This window comes from Ceratocystis lukuohia (genome assembly GCF_044167205.1).
Source record: "Ceratocystis lukuohia strain C4212 chromosome Unknown Supercontig4_pilon, whole genome shotgun sequence".
Lineage (NCBI taxonomy): Eukaryota > Fungi > Ascomycota > Sordariomycetes > Microascales > Ceratocystidaceae > Ceratocystis > Ceratocystis lukuohia.
The window spans coordinates 769,242-794,543 of NW_027263523.1; the positions used below are offsets into that span (position 1 = coordinate 769,242).

A 25,302-nucleotide genomic window follows, 5' to 3' on the forward strand; every position below is an offset into this window, starting at 1 on the left:
GGATTTTAGCTGGCTTATCCAATAGATGTTAATGTAATGATGATGGACACATTGAAGATGTTGAGATGGTAGATGACCGCAGGAAACCCATCTAGGGGAAGAGTTTTGACACTTCTAATGGAATTGGTAATTGCAGTTTGTCCAAGGCCGGATGACGTGGTCACTCGCAGCCTTGATTAGTCAGCCAAAAGGCAACACTCACTACGACTGATCGCTCACCAAATCGCATGCTACACATCCAGGACACTTTACTGATGGCACACCGTCAAGTTTCGAAAGGTTGTTTTATTTACATGTTCACTGCCCCCTTTACTAATTGCAGGGAACTCTGGCAAGCAAAAGACTCAACCAGGCCATGGCATAGCCGGATGCTGCTGACGCTCATCTAAAATCTAAGTGAGGATGAGGATGGATGTGTTCCAAGAATGCTAAGCTGCAAGTTAAAAAATAGAAATGAAAAAACGACCAAGAGTGAAGCGATGTTTTCCAGGATGGAATAACCATGGCACGGAGACGCCCTCCAGCAAACCATCTCACATCAAGATCTAGAAGCACCGCACGATAAGTAGAAACGAAAATGGATATCACAAGATTGTTGGAGCTCCTCCGCCGATGTGGGTGGAGCTCAGATAGAGTTGCCGTAAATCTCAAGAAATCGGAATCTAGATCATAGCAACGGCGGCAGCAAGAGCAACCAGGGCAGCGCCAGCTGAAGTCAGACGGCCAGCAGAGCTGGTGATGGTGGCAGGGCCGGAAGAGCTGGGGCCAGCAGAGCCAGTGGCAGAAGAGGAACCACCGCTGGCGTAGCTGCCGGAACCAGAGCCGGAACCGGAGCCGGAGCCAGAGTATCCACCGGTAGGGGAAGCAGAGCCAGTAGCATAGGAGCCTAGAGAAGGAGGGTTGTTAGAATCAAAGGATGGTTGAGCCTCGCCGGCCAGTATGGGAAGGTTTCCAGTCGAATGTGCTCCCGCAGAAACCACAGGAGCGAATCCAGAGGGAGCTGCGGGTGCAGTGTCCGAGAAGTTGTATTTCGATCCAGGAACCGGAACAGGAACAAGCGTAGAGTAGGGTCCAGAGAAATTCGTACCAGAAGAGCCAGTGGGGAGAGCAGTACCAGAGGAAGCGGAGCCGGAGCCCTTGACCTTGCCAGTGGCAGAGGGCGCAGCAGAGCTAGAAGAGCTGAACAGAGAAACAATTAGAATCCAATCCGGGTAATATGCGTTTAGATGAGCCGTTGTCACAGGGAATCCAGGAGTGGCAGTCGTATCTGTCACTTACGTAGTGGCGGAGCAGGTAAGGTTGTAGTAGGGGGCGGCGCCCAGCGAAGGAGCAACACCGAACTCGACCTCGGCACCAGCCTCGACGAGCATGTACCACCAGACGTTCTCAACACCAAAGAGAGGGCATCCAACGTTCTGGTAGTACCACTCGGCGTTCTCAATAGAGGCCTGGCCCTTGTTGTAGTCAGGGCCCTTGACGGGCCAGCCGGTCTCGGTGATCCAGACAGGCTTGCCGTTGGCAGCGGCACGGGTCTTCTCCATGGAGTCGTCGAACAGGTTCTTGGAGTTCTTGATGTCGTTCTCCATAGCCTCCTGGAAGTAGGGGTAGCCGTCGAAACCTACGTGCGGGTTAGTATCGAAAACTTGACAGCGAATGCCCTCTATCGGCTTCGTGTTACTTACCGAGCCAGTCAACGGCATCAACAACAGCGCTGTTGGATCCGTTCACCCAGGCAGTCCATGTGTCGACGTGGCCCAGCTTGGCGCCCTCAAGGGCAGTGCCCTTGATCAGATCACGGACCTCCTTGACGTAGCCAACGAGAGTGTCGGGCTCAGCACCGGGGTTGGGGGTGCTCTTCTTGGACTCAGGGGTCAGGCGGTACAGGTCCTCAGAACCAATGGAGATACCGACAACCAGATCCTTGAGCTTGTCACCGTAGGTGTCGATGGCGGACTTGAGAGCAGTGAGCTCCTTCTTGAACTGTTCCTCGCCAGCGGAGGCCCAGAGACCGAGCAGCAGGGTGGTATCGGTCTTGACGGCAGCGGGAATGGCGCTGATGACATCGCTGTCGGTGCCGCCCTGGACCATGGTGTACAGACGGGCCGAGTTGAACTTGCCGTCGGTTCCCTCCAGGGAGGAGGCAGCCTTGAAGTCGGCCTCGAAGTCGTTCTGGCTCTTGACGGAGCCGTCCTGGTTCAGAGCACCGTAGTTGAAACCGGTGTGAGCCGAGGCCACAGCGGCCATGGCGAGGGAAGCGACAGTAGAAGAACGCATTGTGAATGTGAGAATATGTGAATGTGATTTTATGGTAGATATTTGTAAATGAAGGGCTGGTGTGTAAATGCAGATGGACACGAGCAGCAATAAATGTAGAAAATGGATGTAGCGAGAGACAGACTAATAGTAATAGGTACTAATAAAGAAGGAAGAAGAAGAATAATAAAAGACAAACACAACAACGAATGTGGAAATTCAACCTTTGGCAAATGTGTAGGTGAAGAGAGAACGAAAAGAAGAAGAGGACAGTACATCAGGGGCCCGAAGCAAGAAAGCTTTATATACGGGGTGGGAGCGATGTTGGAGGCCATCGATAAAATAAAGAATTAAGCGTTGGGAAAACAACACTAAGGCTGAGGCGTTAGCGAGGCCGTAGCAGCCGCAGAAGGGGGGAGGCAAGAACCAGCCAACAAAGCAGGCAGGAGCAGCACAAAAAAGGGACCAAGAGTCAGGGTGATAAAAACGGAAAGAGCGCCAAAAAAAAAATATAGAAGATAAAAAATACGAAAAATACAAAAAATGCCCATTCAGCATAGCATGTAACTGCCCCCCCCAACCGGCCCATCACCCGGCCGAGCCTGGCCAGCCTTTTGGCAGCAACGCGACTCCATGTCTCTATTCTTTTGGCCTCGACCCAAAAGTAAATAAAAAACAAATCAATAAAACTCAGCCAATCAGGAGATAGATCTAATAGCACTGTCCCCGGCTCTCCGCGTTAATCGCATGGCCGCCCAAGGCCGAGAACAGTCTTTTGTTTCTCTTCAAGAATGAAAAAGCCTTTGGCACGACAAATTGAGCATTTCGACCCGTCGTTGTGCGGAATAGCATATCGACTTCAGCTCAATGCCAAAGTCTTGCCCTCCCTTCTTCGCAGCGCCGCCTTCGTTTCACGTTCTTGCGCCCTCTTCCCTCTTTCCCTTCTTGTTGTTTCGTCCGAGTGCTAAAAGAAGGGCACAAGCAAGACAGGACTCAGGACTAGAGACAAAGACAGAGAGAGGCCTGTTAGCACTGACCTGGCCAGGCTGGGCTGCATGAAGAACAATGGAACTCTAGCAGCGTGAATACGAACTTGAGCGGTGTGCTTTATGTCAATGTTAATTTCCATGTCATGTTTATACGTATTGCGCTCTGGCGGCTTTCCTAGTGCTAATTACGGCCGTCACTACAACACTGCCTGTCAAATTTCCCATAGTCAGCTCAAAACTATCGTTTTCTTCTCTCAATTCATTGTTCTAGAACCTGGCAACCGAAATGCCAAATCAAAGCAAAATCGCCCAGCCAGGTCAAGGCCACGCCAGCAAGTCCAAGCCAAACATCATGCTGAATGGCGCCAATATATTCATTTCCTTTGCTCCATTGGTCTGGTCTCCGTTGGTAATGCCAAACAGAATAAAAGCCTCTGGAATGAAAACAATAAATAGAAGAAAAAGAAGGGGAAAAAGACAGCAGTAGACTCGAGCCATATCAAAGCAGATCAAAGCAGATCAAAGCAAGGCAAGGCACTGGCACTAGCACTAGAAGCAGCAGCGCAAAAGCCAGCCCAGGAACGAGATTGGGCCAAACAAAAACAAGCCAAAAAAACACACAGTCCAGAGGGTTGCTCTGCATGTTTTCCCCGTTACCCGTTCTTGTCCACCCATGCCAATGCCACACCTATACGATCACTTGCTTGCTTTTTCCTGGGCTCGCTCCGAAGCCACCCCAGGGCTCTCCTTCACCTTACAGGGCCAGTCCTAAGCGAGGGAAAGCCCCCTCCCCCAGATTGAGCCCTGACGGTGCACTTGTTTCTGTGTCGACGAGGAAAGCGGGTATGTGTGTAAATGATGGTGCGGGATAGGCCAACAGCAAGGCCAAGTCAAGCATTAATCGGACTTGCCCTCTAGATCGCCACAGACCACAGGTTCTCCTGTGCCCTTTTTTGGAGAGATCTTTTCTGCATATTTTTTCCGTTCTCCCAGTGTGTGTGCGTGTGTGTGCATGTAATGTCCCAACTCCCCCCGCCTAGTCTACATTGCCACTTGTCTTTGTAAAATTGCCGTATTTTTTTTCTCTTTTGTCTACAGTACGCTATGCCGTGCTGCGCTGTGCTGCGGCTTGTGATTGTGTCTCTCCCTGTGCACACCAAACTGTACCTTTTTTCTCTTCTTTTCTCTGTTGTGTATGCATCTTACAAAATGTACCTTTTTTTTTTTCTTTTTTTCTTATTTTTTAATTTTTTTTATTTGCTTTTTTCTCCTCTTTCCCATTCTTTTTCCCATTTAAATTATTACTAAAAGTGGGGCAATCGTACTCGGCCCCTTTCCCCTTCTCCTTTCTCACCCTCTTATTTTTCTTCTTATCCTCGTGTGCCTTCCCCTTTTTGAGCATGCACCCGCTTTTTCTTCCGCTCTTTCTCTTTCAGACCAACCCTAGCCTCAATTTGGATTTGCATTTCTTTTTTTAGAAGCAAACATCACAAGACCGGCAGGCCGCCTATCCAATGGCAAAAGCGAGCCCTCCACAGAGTAGAGACTAATCTTTTCGTGTAGTCCGCCGAATGGGCGAAGCTGCGCTCTTTCTATGACGCATAAGACAAAAGAAAAGGAAAACAACACCAGTAAGCTTGTCTAGAAGGCACTGATGTCTCTCGCCACTTTCTTTCCACACAGCTTATCCGCCCCCTCAGACCCAAGAAGTCCAGGGCCCCCCTCCTCCGAAAGCCTTCCCTTCTTTCTTCTCTCCCTTTCCCAAAAGCCTTCATGCAGGGGCCTGTTTCTTGCACAGAACCCCCTTGCCCCCAGACTTGCAAGATCACAAAATCCCAGATGTCACCTACAAGTGTCTAAGCCACAACGCTTTTTTTCTTCCTTTCTCCCCCCCCCGGACAGAGAGTTGTTCAGGGCCTGAAAGACCCATAGGCGTGCTGTGGCAACTGGAAATTCACAGGCAAACATGCGGCGACCAACGGCTGGCTAATGTAAACAAATAACAGAGCAGGATCCGTTCGCAAAGAGCTAGGGCTTTTGGGGCTCCTGGATCTCCTTTGTTCTTCTTCTCATCAACCCTATCACCTGTCTGCTTACCATCTCATAGTCATGACTTCTTTCATGTTCTCTTTTTCTCTTTCATCTAGATTATCGTCTAAAAATGTCAAATGTCTGTAGACACTGTGCTGTGATGTGAACTAGTAGTCCTTACCTGTGGAGATAGCTCAAAAGTTCTCGCTTTTCTTGCTCTGTTTTCTAGCGCTTCCTCCTGTGCTGGGGCTGGCTGTTTACAGCTTAGATAGCGCAGTCAGTCTAGCCTGTTCGTTTGGTGCCAGCGTTGGCTAGCTTTGGCGCTGCTAGCCTTCAGTCTCGATCTTTTATTTTTAATTTTTCTTCTTCTTTTGCCCTCTTCAATCATGTGTTTTCTTTCCGCCTTCCAGCTCTTCCCTACTATCCTACAATCGCCACATTACTCCCTCCCTCCCTCCCTTCTTGTCATTCGTTCTTCTGTCACTTTTATAGTATTCCGCTTATCCTTAGCCCCGTCTCAGCCCTGCTTCAGCCGTGCCCCCTTCAAAAGTTCAACCTACAAATAGAAGCTGTGATATAATATAAGAGCCTGTCAAAGGCTAAGCGTGGTTGATGGACGGCAGACAAAAGACATGCTGCCATGTGGGTGTTATGTTGTGTTTGTGTACTGTACTATATTGAACTATGTATATGCATGTTGCCGAAACAAGACCCCCGCGTAACAGGACCTAAAATAACAAGAGTAATCAGCCGGCCTCCAAATAAACACCATTTTGAATTCGTAAACACTCGTTTTATATCCGTAAAAAAAGAAAAAAAAGCATAAAATGCTGTGACGTTTTGCAGTCACCTTCAGCCGCATCCCTCCACCCTCTTCTCTTGTCTTGGCCGGGCTTGGCTTGTCATGTCATCCCTATCCCTTTGTCATGAGCTTTTAAGACACCCGAGCTTCGCCACATCAGACTGTTTCCTCTAAACAAACCCTCTGATGCCTCGGAACCCACTGCTCTTCTTTTTGCTTCCTTCATCCTTCTTTTTGTCCTCCTTGCGGAATTTGCTCTGTACACCCCCGCGTCCATGATATCTCTGCTGGACTAATGGTGAACTGGGAGTTGCCACCTCTGTATGCCCACTACCACTACCGCCTATACTTCCGCTGATGCTGGCACTGGCTCTTCCCCCGCCACCGCCACCACCAAAGCTTGACGAATCCGCCGAGAATTGGCGATGTCCAGCCCCTGGATGACGCGAAGGAAGCGGGTAGCCGTAGCCACCGACACTTCCAGACACATGGTGACTGTGCAGATGGGCATGCGGGAGCTGCGGACTACGGCTGGAAACACTTGCAGAATCTGATAGATCCGGGTTTGAAAACACACGGTGTAGTGGCCAGGGTCCTGGGCTTGAGCTTTGGTGGTGTGCCTGACTCGATGGATGGTATAAATGTGTCGTCGGAGGGGGAATATCGCCTCCGATGTAATGGTGACCTCCGCCCATGCCTGTCCCTGCCCCCACCGGGGTAGTAGAGTCCTCGCTACCCTCCTCCAAGTAACTGACCCGAGGTTGTGACAGGTTTTTGGGCGCAATTTGGACAGGAGATGGGAGCGGTGCGTCAAACATGGAGGATTGTAGAGCCGTGTATTTACGAACCAAGACAGCATACTGTTTCTGAAGTTCTGACTGTTTGGCACGGGAAGCGGCGAGTGATGCAGTGATGGCTTCTTGTGCTTGGCTTTCACTGCGATGGCGCCCGGAAGTGCGGCCAGTGGAGTTTTCAGTAGAGAGTCGTGCTTTAAGGGCTATAATTTGTTTGTCGAAGGTGCGCCGCTGCTGTTCAAAGTCTTTTTGACAAGCTTCTAGCTTCATGCGGCAAATCTCCTCTCGTGCCTCAGATTCGTCTCGTGCCTTGATTGCAGCCTGGACTTCGGCATCTCGTCCAGCTTCGTCGAGGGCTGATTGACCAAGGCGGGCAATTTCACTCTTGAGATGCTTCATTTCTTGGTGCGTCATCTCCATGTCTTCTTGATCTTGTTTCTGGGCTAGGTCTTTTTCTTCTAGAGCACACATGAGCTTCGTTAGACGGTCCGCTTCAGCCTTGTAAGCTTCCATATCTCGCTTGAGCGTCTCGATCTCGGCCTTGCGAGCCCTGAGATCCTCACGCAGAATCTTGTTCTTGGCCATCATGTCGGTTTCACGTTTCATCGAAAGACTACGACCTCTTTCATAGTCTTTCTTGGCCATAGTCTCTGCTACCTTGGCCTCGTCAAAGCGCTTCTTGTAGTGTCGATTCATGATAATAAGATTCTGAGTTTCGGCCTCCGAAGCAGCTTGCTGATGAAGACGCCGCCGGAGAACGCCAATGTGAGCAGAATGCTGCTGTTTCAAGTACTTTTCAAAGCGGAGTTCGTTTTGCAACATGAATATCTGATGTGCAATGCCAGAAGAATCGAACGACTCGGCCTTTCCTTTGTATTCGTTGTCCTGCGCGGGGGTTAAATTTTCGGGATGTGAAGTGTCACAGGCAACGGAAGGCGTAGGCTTAGGCTCGTCGTGATTTTGAGACACGCATGTTGAAGATTCAGCGCCTATAGAGATGCCTGTGTCTTCCGACGAGATTTGGGCTAGGGTCAGCTCCCCAGCGCTCTCATAATCATCAGGAGAGTTACTCAATAGAGAACTCCCCGAACACTCGGTCTTTTTAATAGGAGTATCGCTGACTGGACCGTCTACCGAAAAACCAGCATTGGCCGTATCATTTGCTAGGCTCTCCCCGACGGGGACCTCGTCGTTACAAGTTACTATCGGCTGAGTAGACGGCATGCAGAGGCTCATGCAATCAGTCACCAGCTCGGCTGCACCGCTCGACATCCAGCGACTAAAATCCGTCTTTTCTGACTCAATGGTTAGACTGTAGAAGTTGGGATGCAGCACATGTATGCAGCGGAAGCGTTCGGATAGCTGGCGGATCTCTGTCGACTGAATTTCGAACCAGTTCGCACTTGGAGCATTTGCGTGGCGTAGGTAGCGCTGTGGTTTGCGAATATAATCCATGAAGTTGATGGGGTACAGTCCGTATAGGATGGTAAAGTAGTTGCATAGCTGTGGGACGTCTCTACCGTCTCTTTGAGGATCAAACGCACAGGTGTCCCAAGAGTCGTTACTAGTGATGCTCGGCAAGGGGGAATCGATGGAGGCAGTCTTGCTAGCGGGGGGAGACACAGCAGAATCATGTCTCCCACGACTGCAAAAGAGAAGGCGTGCGTAGACATTGAAGAGGGCGGGGAGGTATGGTATCAACGACGTTGGCATATTGGGGAGTAGCATAATGAGCAAGGTTAGGCCAAGGTTTATTACAGTGGTGGAAGCATCGTTCTCGAGACATGCTAGGAGATTCCCAAACAGCGGGGTTTGTAGAACCAGATGCAGGTGAGGCGGCTGGGCTTGTACCAGGTCGTTGAGGAGGATGAGACACTTGAGCCGGAATTCAGCTCTAACAAAGTACTTGTTCAAGCAGGCCATGAGCTCTCTTGGTTTCTTCTTGCCGAACGATACAAGGACAGTCTGCTGGTGTTTTCCCAGTTGGTGGCACAGGTCATTGGGGGTTTCGGTATCGCCAACGAGCCAGGTGTGTAGAAGGCGATCTAGAAATGGCATAGACCGGGAAGCGGTTTCAGCGGCTGCATCGTCTTCAGATGTCTGGTCCTGATCATTTTCTGCCACGAGTAGTTGTAGTAGAGCCTGATATGATTCGGCCTGGAGAGACTTGTCCTTGATCATTTGATTTGCCATGTGCTGTAAAGTCAGGTCCCACCAATGGAAAATGCGCTCAGTCGTGTGAAGGGCCTGGAATAGGCGGGAAAAAATGGCCACAAAGGGGGCATATCGCTGAGGATCTGAGGCTACGTGCTTGTCCCATATGACCTGGAGCTCGTCTTGGAGACGGTCGGCGTTGGAATCGTCATATTTGTCGTGTTTGCGGTAGAAGGCATCGAAGACGGCGTTGAGGTCTTCTGGTAGGGGTAGAGTGGGGTTGATGATGAAGGCATTGAGAGCCTGGCAGAGTTCCTTGAATGATCTGTGATGGAAGGCAAAGGAGAACGAGTCAGCCAGTATTCTGCGTATGCTGTATGGTTGCATTGGTGCTGCGTGCGTAGGCAAGTGAGAAGCTAACTAAGCTGACAGACAACCTAACTAGGGCACACCATACAATAGGCACAAGTACACAGGTACAAGCACACACACAGACATACAAGTAGTCAGCTCACCAGACGGACAGACAGACGGGAGAGAGCAAGACGACACATGCACAAAACACACATACACACAGGGCTTAGTTCAGCTGAGTTCAGTCCAGATCGGCTCAACACTGCTTGCTCGGTGTGCAGCTAGTATGCAGTGCCTGTACAAGCGATCCAATGTGCCGTCGACGTGTGAGGAGCCATTGTGAATTTTTTTTTTACCCTGCCATGCAAGTGCAGAGTAGATGCAGCAAAGCCAGCCAACCAAGACATTATAGTAGGCCGGTAGTAAGAAAATGACGATGACCAAGAAAAGGTCCGTCCCGTCCAATAAAAGCCAAACAAGACGTCAAAAATAAAAGCGACGGGAAACTAGAACTTACCCGTTGGGAGCCATTATAGCTATAGTTGATTTAATTTTTTTTTTTAAAAAAAAAGATTGCTGATCTGATATTATCTGCGGCCAGCTGGAGTGGTGTGACGGCGATGGTCGTCCTATCTAAAGGCACCAAGGCCTACAGCCAGTATCTGTAGAAGCATCCACCACCACACAGTCCAAACGGGATATCGGAAGTTATTGGCTGTAGGCCGACATTCAGAGCGCTCGACAGTACAGGTAGAGAAGCCGAAGGAGAAGGGGAAAGAAAGAAAAAGGTGATGACTTTATGAGGTGTTGCTGATTGATTGTGACGTCGGCCGATGGATGGATCAAGCTGCAGCAGCAACAGCGGCAAAAGGACCTAAAAAAAAAAGAATATTTGATTATATAAAAAGGCTGAGTAGCTTATCAGAAAGATGGTGAGATAAAGAGAGGGTGATGGTGGCCACAGATCCGGCAACAATAGGCAAAAATAAAGGCAGCGTCTAAGCTAGCTTTGAAGCGAGGCTGGTGGTATTTTTTCGTACAGGTTTTTGTGTCTGCTTTGTTTTTGTGGTTTGTTGGTATGACGGATTGTCGTTGAAGGCAAAATGAATATGATGTTGGGAAAAGGCCCCAAGTCAAGTTGGACACTAGCGCCAGCTGACCTACAGCTGTCAAACGTATATACAGCTGTCAGTACAAAAGGGCGGGCCCTTGTGACGTTTGTTGCCCGAGACATGGGCGCTCTGCTGTGCTTGTGCTTACGATGCACTTAATGCTGTGTCCCCACCTCCTTGCCCTGAAGTTGACTCTGGCTTGCCATCTGGCTGTATGCATCTGCGTGCCTTTTAGATGATGCATGCATCCACCCTATTGATCACAAGGGCGGCAGAGATAGGTGTGAACGAAATAGAGAGAAGTCTGTCTATTGAATAGCTAAAGAAAGCCTAGAAGAGGCTACCACCCATTATAGTAAAAGAAAACACGTTATTAGAAAAGATGGCGCAATGGTGCAGCCGCAAAAAAATACCCTTGATGTTATTTCCTTGAAAAAAACTCCTCGCGCGCCACCATCCCATCACGGGCCATACATGATGTAATGCCTAGTGTTAGGGCATTCCAGATGCCCTGGCTGCGCTGCGAAAAGTCAATCTCAATCTGATAACTAACCGGCGTGTGACTACTGCGGTTGGGATCGACTGTGAGAACTAGTACCGTGTGGTTGAGCACAAACAGTCCATAGACAACAGGACAGTCAGCCGCAACAGTGTTGCCGTTGGAGTCCTTGTAGCTGTGCTTTCTCCAGAAGCGCCTGTGTTGCTTGGCAACCTGCAGCATTTTGCTTGTGATGTGGCTGGCAATACCTTCTACAGACAACGATGTGTCGACAATTTCGCAGAAGATGTTGGGTACGGCTCGGCTTTTGTAGTATTCGCCGTCTTGCGCAGCCCACATCAGATATTTTTCTAGCTCGTCTTTGAGATAACTGGGGATTGCAGCATGGCGATCTAGGTGGCGTAGGGCCCGCACATTGGTAGTGAGATCAATGATTTCCATGAACGCCTTGGAAGCTGTTAGTTGGACGAGTTAGCTTCCGGCTGTAATCCGACGAAGAGAAAAGCGCTGTCCTAGGACTACTTACCTCGGTACTCTGTATTCTGCGTTGAGTAGATGGGTGGAGCGCCGAACTGGCCCTGGTCTGTGAGATTCCGGCAAAAGCAGAACTCGGGGATTGGGACGCCGCGCAATTGTGTGTCCCATGAAGCTGGCACAAGAGGCCGATACTGGCGGAGATAGAGAGCCTCGAAAAGCGATGTCTCATCAATATGCCAAGTTGTGCTGGCCGGGAACAACTTCTTTTCTTCTGCCATGGACCGGAGACGATCCTTAAGACTGGGGCCCTTCTGAGCTAACACGCTATCTGCGCGACGCTCCGGAATAACTTTGAGGGTGGCACGTCGACTGGCCTTGCGCACGCGTCCGGTAGCGGTGTGGGAGGACATTTTAGTGGGAGTTGGGGCGTTGATGGACGTTGAAGTAAGCTTTCAGAAGGGAGTAGCTTTGAGTAGAAAATCAGCAGGAAAACGTCGGCCTGCGGCTCGATACATGGATAGACCTAAAGGCATTGGCAACGGTATGATGTTGCTGGGAGCTCGGGCATTTATCTACACTTTTGCCAGGAGCTGCATTTCTGACGTCTGCTGTAGCCTTCCGTAGAGAGGGTTGTCATGCTGGCAACTTCTTTGTATAGGAGACAAGAGAGTGGGTAGTTGGTGAAGAGGGGTTAAAAGTAAGAGCGAGACTAAGAATGGGGAGGAAGACAAAGAATAGAGGAGGATAGGAACAAAGAGGACTGTGACGTTATATGAGCTAGTTAGTGGATGTGACCTCAAATGGCAGTAGAGAATAAGCCGCACCAGATTAATCCAAGATAAAGAGTTTAGGGTACTTCTGAAAAAGAGGGAGTTCAAAAATCAAAGACTTCTTGTGCTAGGACGTCAAAGAGCTCGAACAAACAAAGAACCAGGTTATAGTCATCATGAAAGAACGGATCAGCCACACTGCAATATGCGCCACAATCATATTCTTCAGCCACAGAACAAGAGGAAACGATATGGTGAGGGAGGTTTTGAGGAAAACAGACAAAAGACCTCCCTCTTTTTCTCAGCCTTGCACTGAAAAGCCTGGGCCTCACTCAGCCTCGTTTCGCTTTCTCTATACCTCTCCCGCTCACCGTCGCATTTTTGCTTGCTGTCCATTTGCTGGACTCTGAAATTTGTTTCGTCTTTTCTTCCTGGTACTGCTGTACTTGTTGCTATTTGTTTGCTTCTCCATTATCGAATGCATCCCTTTTCTAGTGATACATAATAAACACCCCTTTGTCGCCTTGTTAGCTTGGTCGCCCTTTTTTTCGCCTCCGAAAAGATTCGTTCGTAACCAGAATCAGCAAACTCACGCGTTTTATTCTGCTACAAATCAAACCGCGACGTTGTCCTTATCCATCTTCTTTTCAACCTTAATTGTCTCTTCCTTACTTGTTCTTTGTACTCACACTGCTAGTAACACAAAGAATCCCTTTATACTTTTCTTTGGCTTCCTTCTCGGGCTGCCCTTTTCCATTTCTGTACATCAAAGCTCTTCTCTATCAGCGCTTTGTCCTTGCCCTTTTCTTTGTCTGCCTTTCCTTGTCTATTGCTGGCTTGACGTTTTATACCAGACTTGGTAACTTTCATCTACACCTATCCCTTACCCCATTTGCTTCCTCCCTCTCATCTCACAATGGCCTCAATAGCTACGACCGATATGCAGACTCTAAATATGGCCATTGACACTAATGATGCTTCCCATGTCATGTCTGATATCGCCAGGAATATCCAGCTCCAGACGCCAGAGTCTGCCTCAATTCCCACTGATGCTAATGGTTCCGGTGCTTTGGCGAGAGAAGACTCTGACTATGACATGCACGAACATCCCAAGACTGTGGCCCCCGCTAAAGGTGCTCTTTCTCCAAAGAGACGTAGACGGAGCTCCTCAGTTGAAGGCGAGGATAAACAGCCTTTGAAGCGTCTCAAAGACGCCCAAGGCAATGCTAGCGACACGTCTCCTAGCCCCAGACAAACAGGAAGCAACCTAAGCCCACCTCTTCATGACCCAACATGCGCCTTATACGTCAAGAACCTCTCGCGCTCCATGTCTCGTGATGCACTGCGTGATCACATATCGAGTCTTGTCGAGGGACTAAAAGACGGGCCATTAGTTGATATCACGGAATTTTACATCGATCACTCCTGCACACATGCCTTTATAGTTTTCACCCATGATTTTGCAGCTGATGCTGTACGGGAAGCCCTACACGGTGCTATCTGGCCTGACAAGTCCCAGCGGAGGCCCTTGTGGGTTGACTTTGTTGCACCTGAAAGGGTGCCCGAGTGGATTTCAATGGAAGAAACCGCCAACCGTCGCAATATCAAATGGGAAGTGCAGTATACACGCGACTCTACAGGCACCATGGGTACGCAGTTGGTCACAATGTGCGACTCTGCGCCAGCTAATGCGCCCCTGGGCCCCAAGGGCCAACACTCTGGTAATGAGCCCACTATAAATGCCCCGCGAGGACCCCGGGCCAATTACGAGGACTTGGATTCACAAGGAATCCAGCTTCTCAACCGAGGGGATGGTCGCAACATTGTGTGGACTCCTCTCACCGGTCATGCCATAGCAACCGTCACGTCAAATCCACCTATTACCTACCAAATGGTGTCAACCAGCTATGTTGAAGACCGCGTCCGGAACATGCGCTCATATTACTTCAGAAACCCTAAAAATGGCGAAAATGACCGAGCTCTTCATGATTCCCAGGATGATATATACCGCTTCTCGTTCGCACACTCAACGGTCTTCATTAACCGTGGCAAGGAAAACTTTGCTGGCATCCGGCACCCTCGCAAGGAGCAAAGGCTCCGGAATTCAGACCAGCGGAAAGGCCAACGCCAGGACCAAAGACACAATGGCCCTTCCCGCCCTGGAAACACCCAGGCTCAAACAGACGTGCCCAAGAACAGGCAGACTAATGAAACATCGTCTATGCCACTGAGAAAACGCCAGCGCAACAGACGTGAGAGGCGCAATGGACGCGAGAGGCAATTCCAGACTCCCGCCCAACCCCGATCGGAGGCAGCAGCCGGACCCAACACCTTTGGAACGCAATCCAATGGTCCCCCAAATGGTCCTCCAAATGGCGCCCCAAATGGCGCTCGGCGACGGCGCAGAAACCGGAAATTTCATGGTGTTGCGGATTCGTACAAGCCATCTTATGATCAACAGGAGTCAAAAGATGTGAACGATAGACCGCCATACGACCGTGGAAATGACATGAACGACGATTGAACAGGGTGGGGATAAAAGCAACTACCCTTCTGATAGCTCTGCATTCTGAGCATGTGTACATGTATTGTTTAATCTCATAACCTCAACTCGGTGTTAATCAAGAAATATTACTGTATTTTATCGTTCGTTGCATGTGAACACTTACCAGGGTGGTCTGAGGTATATGTACTAATACTTATGGCCGATACAGAGGCCGAGGTATGAAGGATGCCGGCAATAGCCTTAAGCAGCTAAAGGAAAAGCAGCGATGTCGCTTTTTTTTTCAACATGGCGGCAGCGACAACAAGGGAAAAAGCTTAGCTGTATGACTTCCCCAACTTCATAATACCAAGCAAAGCTTTAGTTATTCACCAAAGCTTCTAACGTTGATCTTTCCCCCTAGAACTTTTTCGACTTTCTTTCTGTCAGCCTTTTATTTCAGCCTTGTCCTTTTGGCCCCGTTCTCCGTCATTAATACTTGATACCCCCCTCCCCCACCATATCAACCATATAACTATATAGTGGACGGCAAGATAAAATGTCTTCTCTCCGAATTTTGGTACCTGTCAAGCGGGTTATTGATTATGCGGTATGCCATGTTTTTGTTTTGCTTTATATGCCGGGTTAGATCTAAGAAGCCATAGCTCCTCCTAATCATGCACTCGCCTCAAGTATCAGACGAAGCTAACTTTTCTTTTTGTCTAACACAGGTCAAGCCTCGCGTTAACAAGGCGCGCACCGGCGTGGAAACTGCAGGCGTCAAACACTCGATGAACCCCTTTGATGAATTATCGGTCGAAGAAGCCGTGCGGATCCGTGAGAAGAAGCGCGCACCCGGCGGCGTCGAAGATATTACGGTATTCTCGGCTGGCCCAACGAAGGCGCAAGAGGTCCTGCGTACAGCCATGGCTATGGGTGCCGACCGTGCAATCCACGTTGATGTTAAAGAAGGTGACGACTTGGAGCCTCTAGGCGTGGCCAAGCTACTGCAAGCTGTTGCGCGTGAGCACAAGAGCAATCTCGTCATCCTTGGCAAGCAGAGTATCGATGATGATTCCAACCAGACTGGTCAGATGCTGGCCGGTCTCTTGGGCTGGGGCCAAGCTACCCAGGCTAGCAAGGTCGAGTTTGGGGCTGGTGATCAGATCACAGTCACGCGTGAGGTCGATGGTGGTGTAGAGACGCTGCGGGCTAAGCTGCCTATGGTTATCACAACGGATCTGCGCTTGAATGAACCGCGCTATGCTAGTCTACCTAATATCATGAAGGCGAAGAAGAAGCCTCTGGAGAAGAAGACTCTAGCAGATTATGGCGTAACCAACGAGAAGCGCCTCAAGGTTCTGCAAGTGGAAGGTATGTTAGATGGAGAGATTCATGATATATTCTATGCGATGTTCTATGCTAACCTAAGAAACAGAGCCCGCCCCCAGACAAGGCGGCGGCAAGGTAGAAGATGTGGATGGTCTGGTAAGTAAGCTGAAGGAGCTTGGTGCTATTTAGGGTTAAATATAGATACCCTACTTTAGGGTTGAAATTGCCAACACCCATGTGCTTCTATCAACAAGTAGCCTCCCTCCAAGTGTGACCAAGTCGTTTGTTGGGCTAGTGACCTAGTCATTTCCCGGCAAATACAATATTGAATTAATACAGCGGGAATCGACACGAGGTACGGATGTGAGGAAATTAGGTTGGGGGAGTTGAGTGAAAAGCAAAAAACTATAGACTGTCGATGGTAGACGCAGATTGATACATGGCGTCAAAAGACGAAGCTGGAGAGGCTTTTGGATAGACTGCAACATATCATGAAAAGAAGGTACATTTTAGACTCGAGTCAGAGAGAGAGAAAGAAGGAGCAAGAGCGTAGCAATGGTTACCATGTATGTAACCCAAGACGAGGCATGGGAAACGTTGGTACGACACGAGCTACCCGCCGTTATAATATACTACGTGCATGTTTATCCACGTTTTTTGGTGCCAACACAGCGGTGTTTCTGCCCAGCTGTCACCCGCTATTGTGGGAGGAGCAGATTAGAAAACCCGCGCTACTACTGTTGAAGAAAGCGGTCGGGGTTGAAGTTTAGCTTGTGTAAATTTGCTGCCCTTACGAAGAGTTGTAGCCAGTCAAGCCACGTTAAACTAGGCCAACTTTCTTGCATGTGCTGCGTATTGGATCCAGTGTTTATCCAAGGCCACAAGGCAGAACGTCTGCAGGAAGAACACTGTGGGAACAGAGCAAATTACAGGCCATTATTTGACGCCTTTTATGGCTTGTTGGCATGGCCATAGCGGAGGAGAATCGCCGCTGTTAATCGGGCCCGGTTCTCGTGGCTAGAATTGTTGGTGTGCACAAGGAAAAGAAGGCACAGAAGGGCTAGACTTTTGGTAGTTGAGGGTTTATACAGGGCGTCGAAGGATGGCATCTTTTTGTAAGCAGAAGCGGGTTCTGTGATCTACGGCGCCGCGTGGGTCGGGTGCAGCTTGGAGTCTGGTTTTGTCTAGCAGGGCCCAGGCCTTGACTCCCACTTGCTTGTTTTTTTTTTCTCGCGGCGGTGACTGTACCGCATTAGTCACAGTTGGCGCGGCATGTTGGATGGATGCATGACCCATACCTTGGTGTTTTGTGGATAGGTTGATGGCTGAAGAGGACATGTTTTAGCATTGTGTAAAGAAAGGAGCCTAAACGATGACTAACTCTAAGGAATGGGCAGGCTAGTCAGTCAGCTGTCATAGGCCACATAGCATAGGCTATCGTAGGGATGAAAGAAGATAAGTGAAGATGAGGCTAGGTTATTAAGAGCTAGAAGCCGATGGCTCTAGCCAATCAGGGGCGCTGGATGTAATCTTAATCTAATCAGTTGGCCACTTGTTTGTTCTTGCTTCACTATTTTGAAGCAGTCTAATCTCAGGATGGATTTTTAGACTGCTTCTTTTTATATCGAGAAATCGTGGGAAAATCAGGATAAGAAAAGGTTTTCTTCCTTCATTTTGCATGGCATTTCTCTAATATTCACCGGGCCTTGCACACAGTACTTGTCGCTAAATAATACAGACATACATAAACACAAGTACTTGTATACATACTACTACTGCTTGGCGTGCCCTTATTATCTTGCTCCTTCTCGACAGCCGGCCCACCCCACCTGTTCTAGCGAGAGGAGTAAGTGCTAATAAATTCTATTTACTTTTTGCTTCCCTACTTCCTTTCTTTGTTGCCATAATAAAAACGTACCTTCCTGCCGCACGTAGAGTGAGAAAACTTTTTCATCTCTCCCTCCCCCCTCCCCAACGGCTCGAGCTTTTTTCTTTATTTTTTTTTTCCCCCCTCTGTAGAAATTCTTTTATTTTCTGGGTTATTTTTCAATCCCACGCCCTCTCGAGTATTATCGCCAAAACTTCTGCCGCCTCTTTTTCTTTTCTCTCTCAAATCACCCCGCCTTCTTCATAGCCCATCTGTTCCCATTTTATTCTTCCTTTCTGAAGTCAATTCAAGTCTTGCTTTCAAGCCCAATTCGCGCTTCATGCAGCGCTGCTCAGTCTTCACCTCTCAAGATTATCTTTCGGGTATGTCACGTCCTCCTGATGTCCTGGCTGCATCTTGGTCTCTATCCTTACATCACATCCGCCTCGCGTTGCTACCTTCTTGTTTTGCCGACACTTTCGTTGTTTCCCTTGCGTTTAGGATCCGTAGTTGTTTTACAACTTGGTGACTTGGCCTTGACTGTCTTTGTTATCCCATCTCTTTGCCATTCTGCTACCATGTACTATGCTCGCCTGCTAATATCCTTCGTCCCTCTCCCTCTCTTGTAGACCATCTGTGGAGAGCTCTCAGCGCTTAACAGCTTTACACAGTCCCTTAGATAACTTCAAGCTTTCTCTCCTCCGTGCTTCTTCACTATCACTTTTCTCTTCTACCCCACCATACAGTCAAAAAAATATCACCCCGTTTAAAAATACCGTCCTCCCAACAAACCATTTCTTCCTTTTCTTTTCCCTTACGAACGAAATGTTTGTCTTCCAACGCCTCTCTGCCCGCTCCGCGGTGAACGGAGTCCGGTTTAGCTCTATTTCCTCGGCCTTCAATGCTACTACCCGTTTCTCTTCCACCAAGGCTGGTAGTGCTGGCCGGGCTATGCCCTCCCGCAGCGTCCGCTCTACTACTCCTGCTAAGAGCCTGGATGCCACTCTGACAATCAAGGTGAGTCCCTAATTCATTCGTTTATCCTTGCCCTCTTCTCTCTTGCTCTTATTTGCTTAACTATACCATCATCATCCTTCTTCTTTTCCTCCATATCCATGTACTAACATGCTCTCCTCTAGAATGGCCCCGTCTTCCATGGCAAGGCCTTCGGTGCCAACTCCAACATTTCGGGTGAGGCTGTCTTCACTACTTCCCTTGTTGGTTACCCCGAGTCCATGACCGACCCTTCATACCGTGGCCAGATCATTGTCTTCACCCAGCCTCTGATTGGAAACTATGGCGTGCCCTCAAACGAGCGTGACCAGTACAACCTACTCAAGTACTTTGAATCTCCCCACATTCAGTGTGCCGGCGTCGTTGTGGCCGATGTTGCTGAAAAGTACAGCCACTGGACTGCCGTACAGAGCCTGAGTGATTGGTGTGCTAGCGAAGGCGTCCCTGCCATTTCTGGCGTTGATACCCGTGCCATCGTGACATATTTGCGTGAGCAGGGCTCGTCTCTGGCCCGAATTTCGATTGGTGATGAGTACGATGCTGACGAGGATGAGAGCTTTATCGACCCTGGCCAGATAAATTTGGTTAAGCGTGTCAGCACTAAGGCCCCCTTTGTTGTCGAGTCTCCTAATGCTCAGTTCCATGTCGCCTTGATTGACTGTGGTGTCAAGGAGAACATTCTGCGCAGCCTCGTCAGCCGTGGTGCTTCTGTCACCGTTTTCCCTTACAACTACCCCATTCACAAGGTTTCCAGCAACTTTGACGGTGTCTTCATTTCCAATGGCCCTGGCGACCCTACTCACTGCCAGGAGACTATCTTCAACCTGGGTCGTCTGATGGACACTTCGCCCGTACCCATCATGGGTATTTGCCTGGGCCACCAGCTACTTGCTCTGGCCACTGGTGCTAAGACCATCAAGCTCAAGTATGGTAACCGTGCCCACAACATTCCCGCCCTGGACATCACCACTGGCCAGTGCCACATCACCTCGCAGAACCACGGCTACGCTGTTGACACTAGCACCATGTCGTCTGAGTTCCGCGAGTACTTTGTCAACCTCAATGACGGCTCCAACGAGGGCATGATGCACAAGACCCGCCCCATTTTCTCGACCCAGTTCCACCCTGAGGCCAAGGGCGGTCCCATGGACTCGTCATACCTGTTTGACAAGTACATCCAGAACGTCAAGATGTTCAAGGAAGGTCAAACCGTCTACAAGGACAACCGTCCCACCCAGCTGATGCTAGACATTCTTAGTCGTGAGCGTGTCGGTGTTGAGCCCCAGCCTCTTGCCGCCACTGCCTAGGAATCTTAGCGTTAGTTTCTCTTTTTGAAAGTACTAGAAGAAAAAAGAGGTAATGCAAGGGTGGTTTTTGCCGGGTTGTATCTTTTTTGTTCAAGGGAGTTTTGTTATTTTACAAAATTGTAGTAGAAGGGAGGGAGTACTTGTTGTTGCCATCGCTGTTGCTGCTGTTCTGGATCTGAGAGTTGGGTCTTGTTTCTATTTATAATGGCAATTTGAGCTTTCTGTTTTCCTTGCAGTTGGTCAGTTGGTCAAGACTGATGCGATCGAGAAAAGCGTGAATAATTTGTTTTATTATCTAGTATTGAACCGTGTAACCAGCCAGGGCTGTTCAGGGTCTGCCAGTGGCCATCAGCTGGCAGTACCTTACGATCTCCGTCTCCATTGATGATTGTGTTACATAACCAAGAAGGGGCTTGATCAACCACTGTACCTGGTCCAAGTATGAATTGTTTAGGCTTTGTGCTGTATTGAATTGAAGCAAGCTGTGACTTCTTTAGCTCGACAAGATGGAGAGTGACTTCTAAAGCCGCTGCGTGATTAAGAAAGACGTCTTGCCCAAACGAGGATGGGCATAACTGTATTCTAGGGTTTAGAACCCTACATACTCCTAAAAGTATCTAGTTTCAAAAGTCACTAGAAGAGTGAGTACAGCCTAGCCTTTTTTAAGTGCTGGCGACGCAAGACCCAAGCCTCGCTCTCGCTCTTGGACCCTTTTTTTTGACTTGCTGTACATCTTCTCTTGATTTCTTTCTTATTTTACGATTTATTATTTTTGTTGCTTCGCTTTTGCCTTGGCTGCTTTGTGGCTTGTGTTTAGAGACGCCTTGGTTGTAACACCTTACATAGTCTTTTTTATTTTTGGCTTTTGCTCCTGGGCTTCCTATTATCATCTTTCTCTTCTTTCTTCTCTCCCCCGTCTCTTTCCTTCCTTCCACAGTTCATTCTATTGACTGCCCGTTTCCCTGGAGCTAAGGACAATTGTTTCCCTGAAACCGGAACCAGGCGCTATTTCTTTCTTTCTATTGATTAGGCTGTTGGCGACGGCCGTAATCTAAACTCTCCACAATACTGATATCCCTCTAATATATACATACGCACAATGGCATCTAAGGCGATGTGGGAGGTTGACCCCGAGACGCGGTCCAAGGTGAGTCGAAACTCTCTGCTATATTTCCCCTTGATCATCGAATTGGGCCCATAACAGACCTCACATGCTTTCCCCAAGCTCCCCCCCCCCCCCCCCCCCCACCTGCACTAGAGACAAGGCCCAGCTGACCCCTCTTCTTTCCCTTTACACAGCTCGCTACCATGCAGCGCGAACCGAAGAACAGTGTCTGCTGCGATTGCAATGCGCCATCTCCACAATGGGCTTCCCCGAAATTCGGAATCTTCATCTGCCTCGTGTGCGCTGGCGTGCACCGCGGCCTCGGTGTACACATTTCCTTTGTACGATCCATCAGCATGGATGCCTTCAAGGCTGGAGAGCTTGAGCGCATGCGCCTGGGCGGCAATGCAGCCTGGCAGGACTTTTTTGCTGCTCACCCAGACACTGTCGCCGCTGGGTTGACTTGGGACTCGGCCACCATCGCCCAACGCTACAGCGGCGACGTTGGCGACGAGTGGAAGGAGCGTTTGGCTGCCCAGGTCGAGGGCCGTGAGTACGTGCCTGTGCCCAAGAAGAAGAAGCCTGCTGTCAGCTCCGTGTCCTCAGCATCGACATCTAATGCGCCTTTGTCTGGCTCCCGCGATCCCGTTGCCACTGCAGGCTCCGGCGGCAAGGCCCGTGTCGATGATGCGTACTTTGCCCGTCTGGGGGATGCCAATGCCTCACGGCCCGACCACCTGCCGCCTAGTCAGGGAGGCAAATATTCTGGCTTTGGAAACACGGGTACCATGCCTAGCTCATCGTCGTCTAACGATGCCCTGCCCTCCATTAACGACCTACAGGCTGACCCAGTGGCTGCTCTTGGCAAGGGTTTTGGCTGGTTCACATCGACCGTGACTAAGACGGCCAAGACGGTCAACGACGGGTACATCCAGCCGACTGCGCGTCAAATTACCGAGAGCGATCAGTGGAAGCAAGCTCAAGTAGCTGCACAGACTGCTGCGCAGCAGGTGGCGCGCTCGGCCACCATGGGTGCCAAGACGGCCCAGGACGGCTTTAACCGCTTTGTCGAGGGTGGCAACGGCTCGTCAACTTCGCGTGGCGCTGGTGGTTATAGACAGGCTCCTATCGACGATTCCAAAAAGGACTTTTGGGACTCGTTCTCGTCTATTGCCGAGGACCGAAATGCACACACTTCCATTGGAACTGCTGCTATGGGTGGTGCATCAAAGAAAACCCACAACAGCAATATATCTACAAAGAAGAAAGACGATGACTGGGATTGGTAGCTGTAGTGCATGGGATGGTTGAATGCCCTGGATTTGTGTGCATGAATGTGTCCTTTCTCTTGTCCCATTCTATTTTATTGTCTTACCATTGTGCTAGCTTCTGGTTTTTTCTACAACTCCATCTTCTTTTGCTTAGACTAACAAGTTGAAATACCCATCTCTTGGAATACTTGCGTATTAGTGCTTGCTTTCTTTCCTTGTAGAAAAAAATCCATCTTGAACATGAGACAGTATCACGCAGTGTAGGCATTGTTGGAGTCAGTGTCTTTCTTCGTAAAAATCGTCGTTAATAATTAGATTTAAGCTGTACATAATAGCAACGTGTGTCCCCAGCAATGATTTCGCATTGCAGCCCTGAGTGGGACACTCGAGTACATCATGTCAACGGATAATTGGTCTGATCTATATCCTAGCCTGGTGTCTATAAAAGGCCAGAATCATGGAAAGGGGAAGAAGAGAGAGAGGGGGGGGGGCATTGTTCAATTGTAATTGTTTGCCGGTAGAACAGGGTCATGGCAGTTGACAATGACAGATGCTTTAAGCCGAGACGGCAGTAGATTCGGGGGCGGTCTCGACGGGAGCAGCAGCCTCCTTCTTCTCCTCCTCACCATCAGCGGGACGCTCAACCTTGTCGGGGCTATCAATAGCAACCTTGACCTCAATCATGCGGCCCTCGACCATCTTGTTGTTCATCTCCTCGATGGCTTTCTTCTGGAGCTCCTCAGTCTCTAGGGTAACAAAACCGAAACCGCGACCCTTGCGGGCCTCGCCACGAGCGTGTAGCTTCTTGATCATGTACGAAGGAATGGGGCGGAGAGCAACCTTGGCGGACACAGGGGTAAAGGCGCTGAAAAGCTCCTTGAGCTGTTGTTGTGCAGGTACTCCACGTTAGTTACAGTTTTTGCTAATTGACATTTGTTGTCCATCATAAACATACCTGTTCCTCAGTGAGATTGTAAGGGAGGTTGGTGACCATGACCTTAACCTTTGACTGGACGCCGTTGTCGGGAGGACCCTTGTGAGTCTTGCGCTTCGGGGAGCGAGACTTGGTAGGCTTAGCCTCCTGTGCAAATATAGTTAGAAAACTGATAGGAGGGCAAATATTGAGCGAGTAACCAAAGACAAACCTTGTTGGCGGCAGACTCGTCATCGTTGGCGGCCGAGGTGGCCTGGGCAGCACCGTCAGTGGTAGTGGCAGACTTGTCGTCCTTCTTGCCCTGGGCACGGCGGCGGGTGCGACCACCAGCGCGGCCATTGGCCTGACGGCGGGGCTCGGCAGAGTCGCCAGTAGACTCCTGGGGAGGGCGGGCAACCTGGACAGAAACCTTGCGCTCCATGATTTGCTTGCGGTCCAGCTCGCTGATGGCGCGCTGAGCCTCCTCGGGAGTGGCCACGTCAACAAAAGCATAGCCAACCGACTTGTTGGTGTGCGGGTTCTTGGGAATGGAAACCGACTTGCTGCAAGGAGAAAGAGAGAACAAGGTCAGCGAGGACTTGGCGGGATGCGAGAGCTTGGAAGGAAGAACGAATTGGTGGCAGAATGATAAACAGGGAGGGAATGGAAAGAGGATGTCACTTACACATCGAATCCCTGGAAGAACTCCTTTAGTGCCTCCTCGGTGGCAGCATAGGCAACGTTTCCGAGATACAGGCGGCGGCCCTCTGCAACGCTGCTCTGGTCCTGGGGAGCATCGGTAGTAGTGGTTGTAGGGGTGTTAGTCTTTTCCTCCGCAACGGTGGCAGGTTCGGTAACGGCAGCAACGCCGTTAGTGGCAGCATCGGCAGCAGCAGCAGACATTGTGTGAGATTATAAAAAGGGAAGACACGAATAAAGCGAATAGAAAATTATCGGTCGTGATTATGAGGAAGATTGAAGCAGCTTAGTGGCGGAGAGCTGTTTCAAGAAGTAGAAAAGAGGTGCTGAAGCTGGGGGGGGGGATTGGTTGCTGGGCGAGATCCTGCTCGTGAGAATAGGTGGCTAGAGCAAGGTTGGTGTCGAGTCGAGCCTGTGAAGGAGACTTATTGATCGTTGATAGGGTAGCTAAAGGCCCTGATGAGTTGATGAAAGGTTGACGGGATGTCCGCGAAGCGCGATGGCACAAGGTTGCTTGTAAATCTTGACTTGTGGTGAGAACGTGGAGAAAAAAAGAAGAAAAAAAGAAGGGAAAATAGAATGAAAAGAGAGAGGGAGGGCGAAGGCTATAGAAAAGAAAGGCGGCAGAGGGGGGCAGGATTTTTAGGGCCAGATTAGGACATTGCCTGAAAACATGCAGGCTACAAGCAGCTGCCTTGTCTACTATGGAGCTGTTGTCCACCTGCTCACTAGTAAAAAAAGGGACCTAAGAAAACAAGCTAGAATATTAAGCAGTTGCAGTAACTTCGCTGCTGGCCTAAGCAATTTAAGGTGGGGCAGGGAGGGATGGGGAAGGTGCTTTACAGGCTTGTAGGTGTCGATACAGCTAGGCAAGTACCTCTAGCAAAAAAGCAAGCAAAGTTATCAATTGGCTTTGCTATTGGAAACTAGGAAAGAGGCCACATAACGCCACCAAACAAGCCCAGCCTTTGGGGGGCTTCTGGCGCAAAGTACATATACATATATACTGTATTTTCATTGTAACGACAGAGCATTCCCCTGGGTTGTATCAAGTTATAACTTGGGGAGCACCCTAGC

At 49.6% G+C, this 25,302-nt stretch overlaps 8 protein-coding genes across 8 annotated transcripts; 4 read left to right on the forward strand and 4 right to left on the reverse strand.

Annotated features, from left to right (window-relative positions):
* Positions 1 to 662: 662 nt before the first annotated feature.
* HOO65_040205 (Glucan endo-1,3-beta-D-glucosidase) lies at positions 663 to 2,274 on the reverse strand (the record flags this gene model as incomplete). The annotated part of the gene is made up of 3 exons (XM_071002768.1): positions 663 to 1,179; positions 1,279 to 1,618; positions 1,683 to 2,274. 3 exons carry the CDS (start codon positions 2,272 to 2,274, stop codon positions 663 to 665), a joined length of 1,449 nt encoding a protein of 482 aa, XP_070859048.1.
* Positions 2,275 to 6,245: 3,971 nt separating this feature from the next.
* HOO65_040206 (Tuberous sclerosis 1) lies at positions 6,246 to 9,410 on the reverse strand (the record flags this gene model as incomplete). The annotated part of the gene is made up of 1 exon (XM_071000601.1): positions 6,246 to 9,410. The coding sequence occupies one exon, from the start codon at positions 9,408 to 9,410 to the stop codon at positions 6,246 to 6,248; it is 3,165 nt and encodes a 1,054-aa protein (XP_070859049.1).
* A 1,500-nt stretch (positions 9,411 to 10,910) lies between these two features.
* On the reverse strand, positions 10,911 to 11,875 carry HOO65_040207 (uncharacterized protein; the record flags this gene model as incomplete). The annotated part of the gene is made up of 2 exons (XM_071002966.1): positions 10,911 to 11,443; positions 11,515 to 11,875. The coding sequence occupies 2 exons, from the start codon at positions 11,873 to 11,875 to the stop codon at positions 10,911 to 10,913; spliced, it is 894 nt and encodes a 297-aa protein (XP_070859050.1).
* Positions 11,876 to 13,151: 1,276 nt separating this feature from the next.
* HOO65_040208 (SAP domain-containing protein) lies at positions 13,152 to 14,759 on the forward strand (the record flags this gene model as incomplete). The annotated part of the gene is made up of 1 exon (XM_071000602.1): positions 13,152 to 14,759. The coding sequence occupies one exon, from the start codon at positions 13,152 to 13,154 to the stop codon at positions 14,757 to 14,759; it is 1,608 nt and encodes a 535-aa protein (XP_070859051.1).
* A 635-nt stretch (positions 14,760 to 15,394) lies between these two features.
* Positions 15,395 to 16,238, forward strand: HOO65_040209 (Electron transfer flavoprotein subunit beta; the record flags this gene model as incomplete). The annotated part of the gene is made up of 2 exons (XM_071002995.1): positions 15,395 to 16,091; positions 16,156 to 16,238. 2 exons carry the CDS (start codon positions 15,395 to 15,397, stop codon positions 16,236 to 16,238), a joined length of 780 nt encoding a protein of 259 aa, XP_070859052.1.
* A 2,503-nt stretch (positions 16,239 to 18,741) lies between these two features.
* Positions 18,742 to 20,237, forward strand: HOO65_040210 (Carbamoyl-phosphate synthase arginine-specific small chain; the record flags this gene model as incomplete). Its single annotated transcript, XM_071002797.1, has 2 exons — positions 18,742 to 18,933; positions 19,056 to 20,237. The coding sequence occupies 2 exons, from the start codon at positions 18,742 to 18,744 to the stop codon at positions 20,235 to 20,237; spliced, it is 1,374 nt and encodes a 457-aa protein (XP_070859053.1).
* A 1,308-nt stretch (positions 20,238 to 21,545) lies between these two features.
* On the forward strand, positions 21,546 to 22,631 carry HOO65_040211 (ADP-ribosylation factor GTPase-activating protein GCS1; the record flags this gene model as incomplete). The annotated part of the gene is made up of 1 exon (XM_071000603.1): positions 21,546 to 22,631. One exon carries the CDS (start codon positions 21,546 to 21,548, stop codon positions 22,629 to 22,631), a length of 1,086 nt encoding a protein of 361 aa, XP_070859054.1.
* A 537-nt stretch (positions 22,632 to 23,168) lies between these two features.
* Positions 23,169 to 24,429, reverse strand: HOO65_040212 (Single-stranded TG1-3 DNA-binding protein; the record flags this gene model as incomplete). Its single annotated transcript, XM_071002857.1, has 4 exons — positions 23,169 to 23,495; positions 23,569 to 23,694; positions 23,759 to 24,089; positions 24,212 to 24,429. 4 exons carry the CDS (start codon positions 24,427 to 24,429, stop codon positions 23,169 to 23,171), a joined length of 1,002 nt encoding a protein of 333 aa, XP_070859055.1.
* Positions 24,430 to 25,302: the final 873 nt, after the last annotated feature.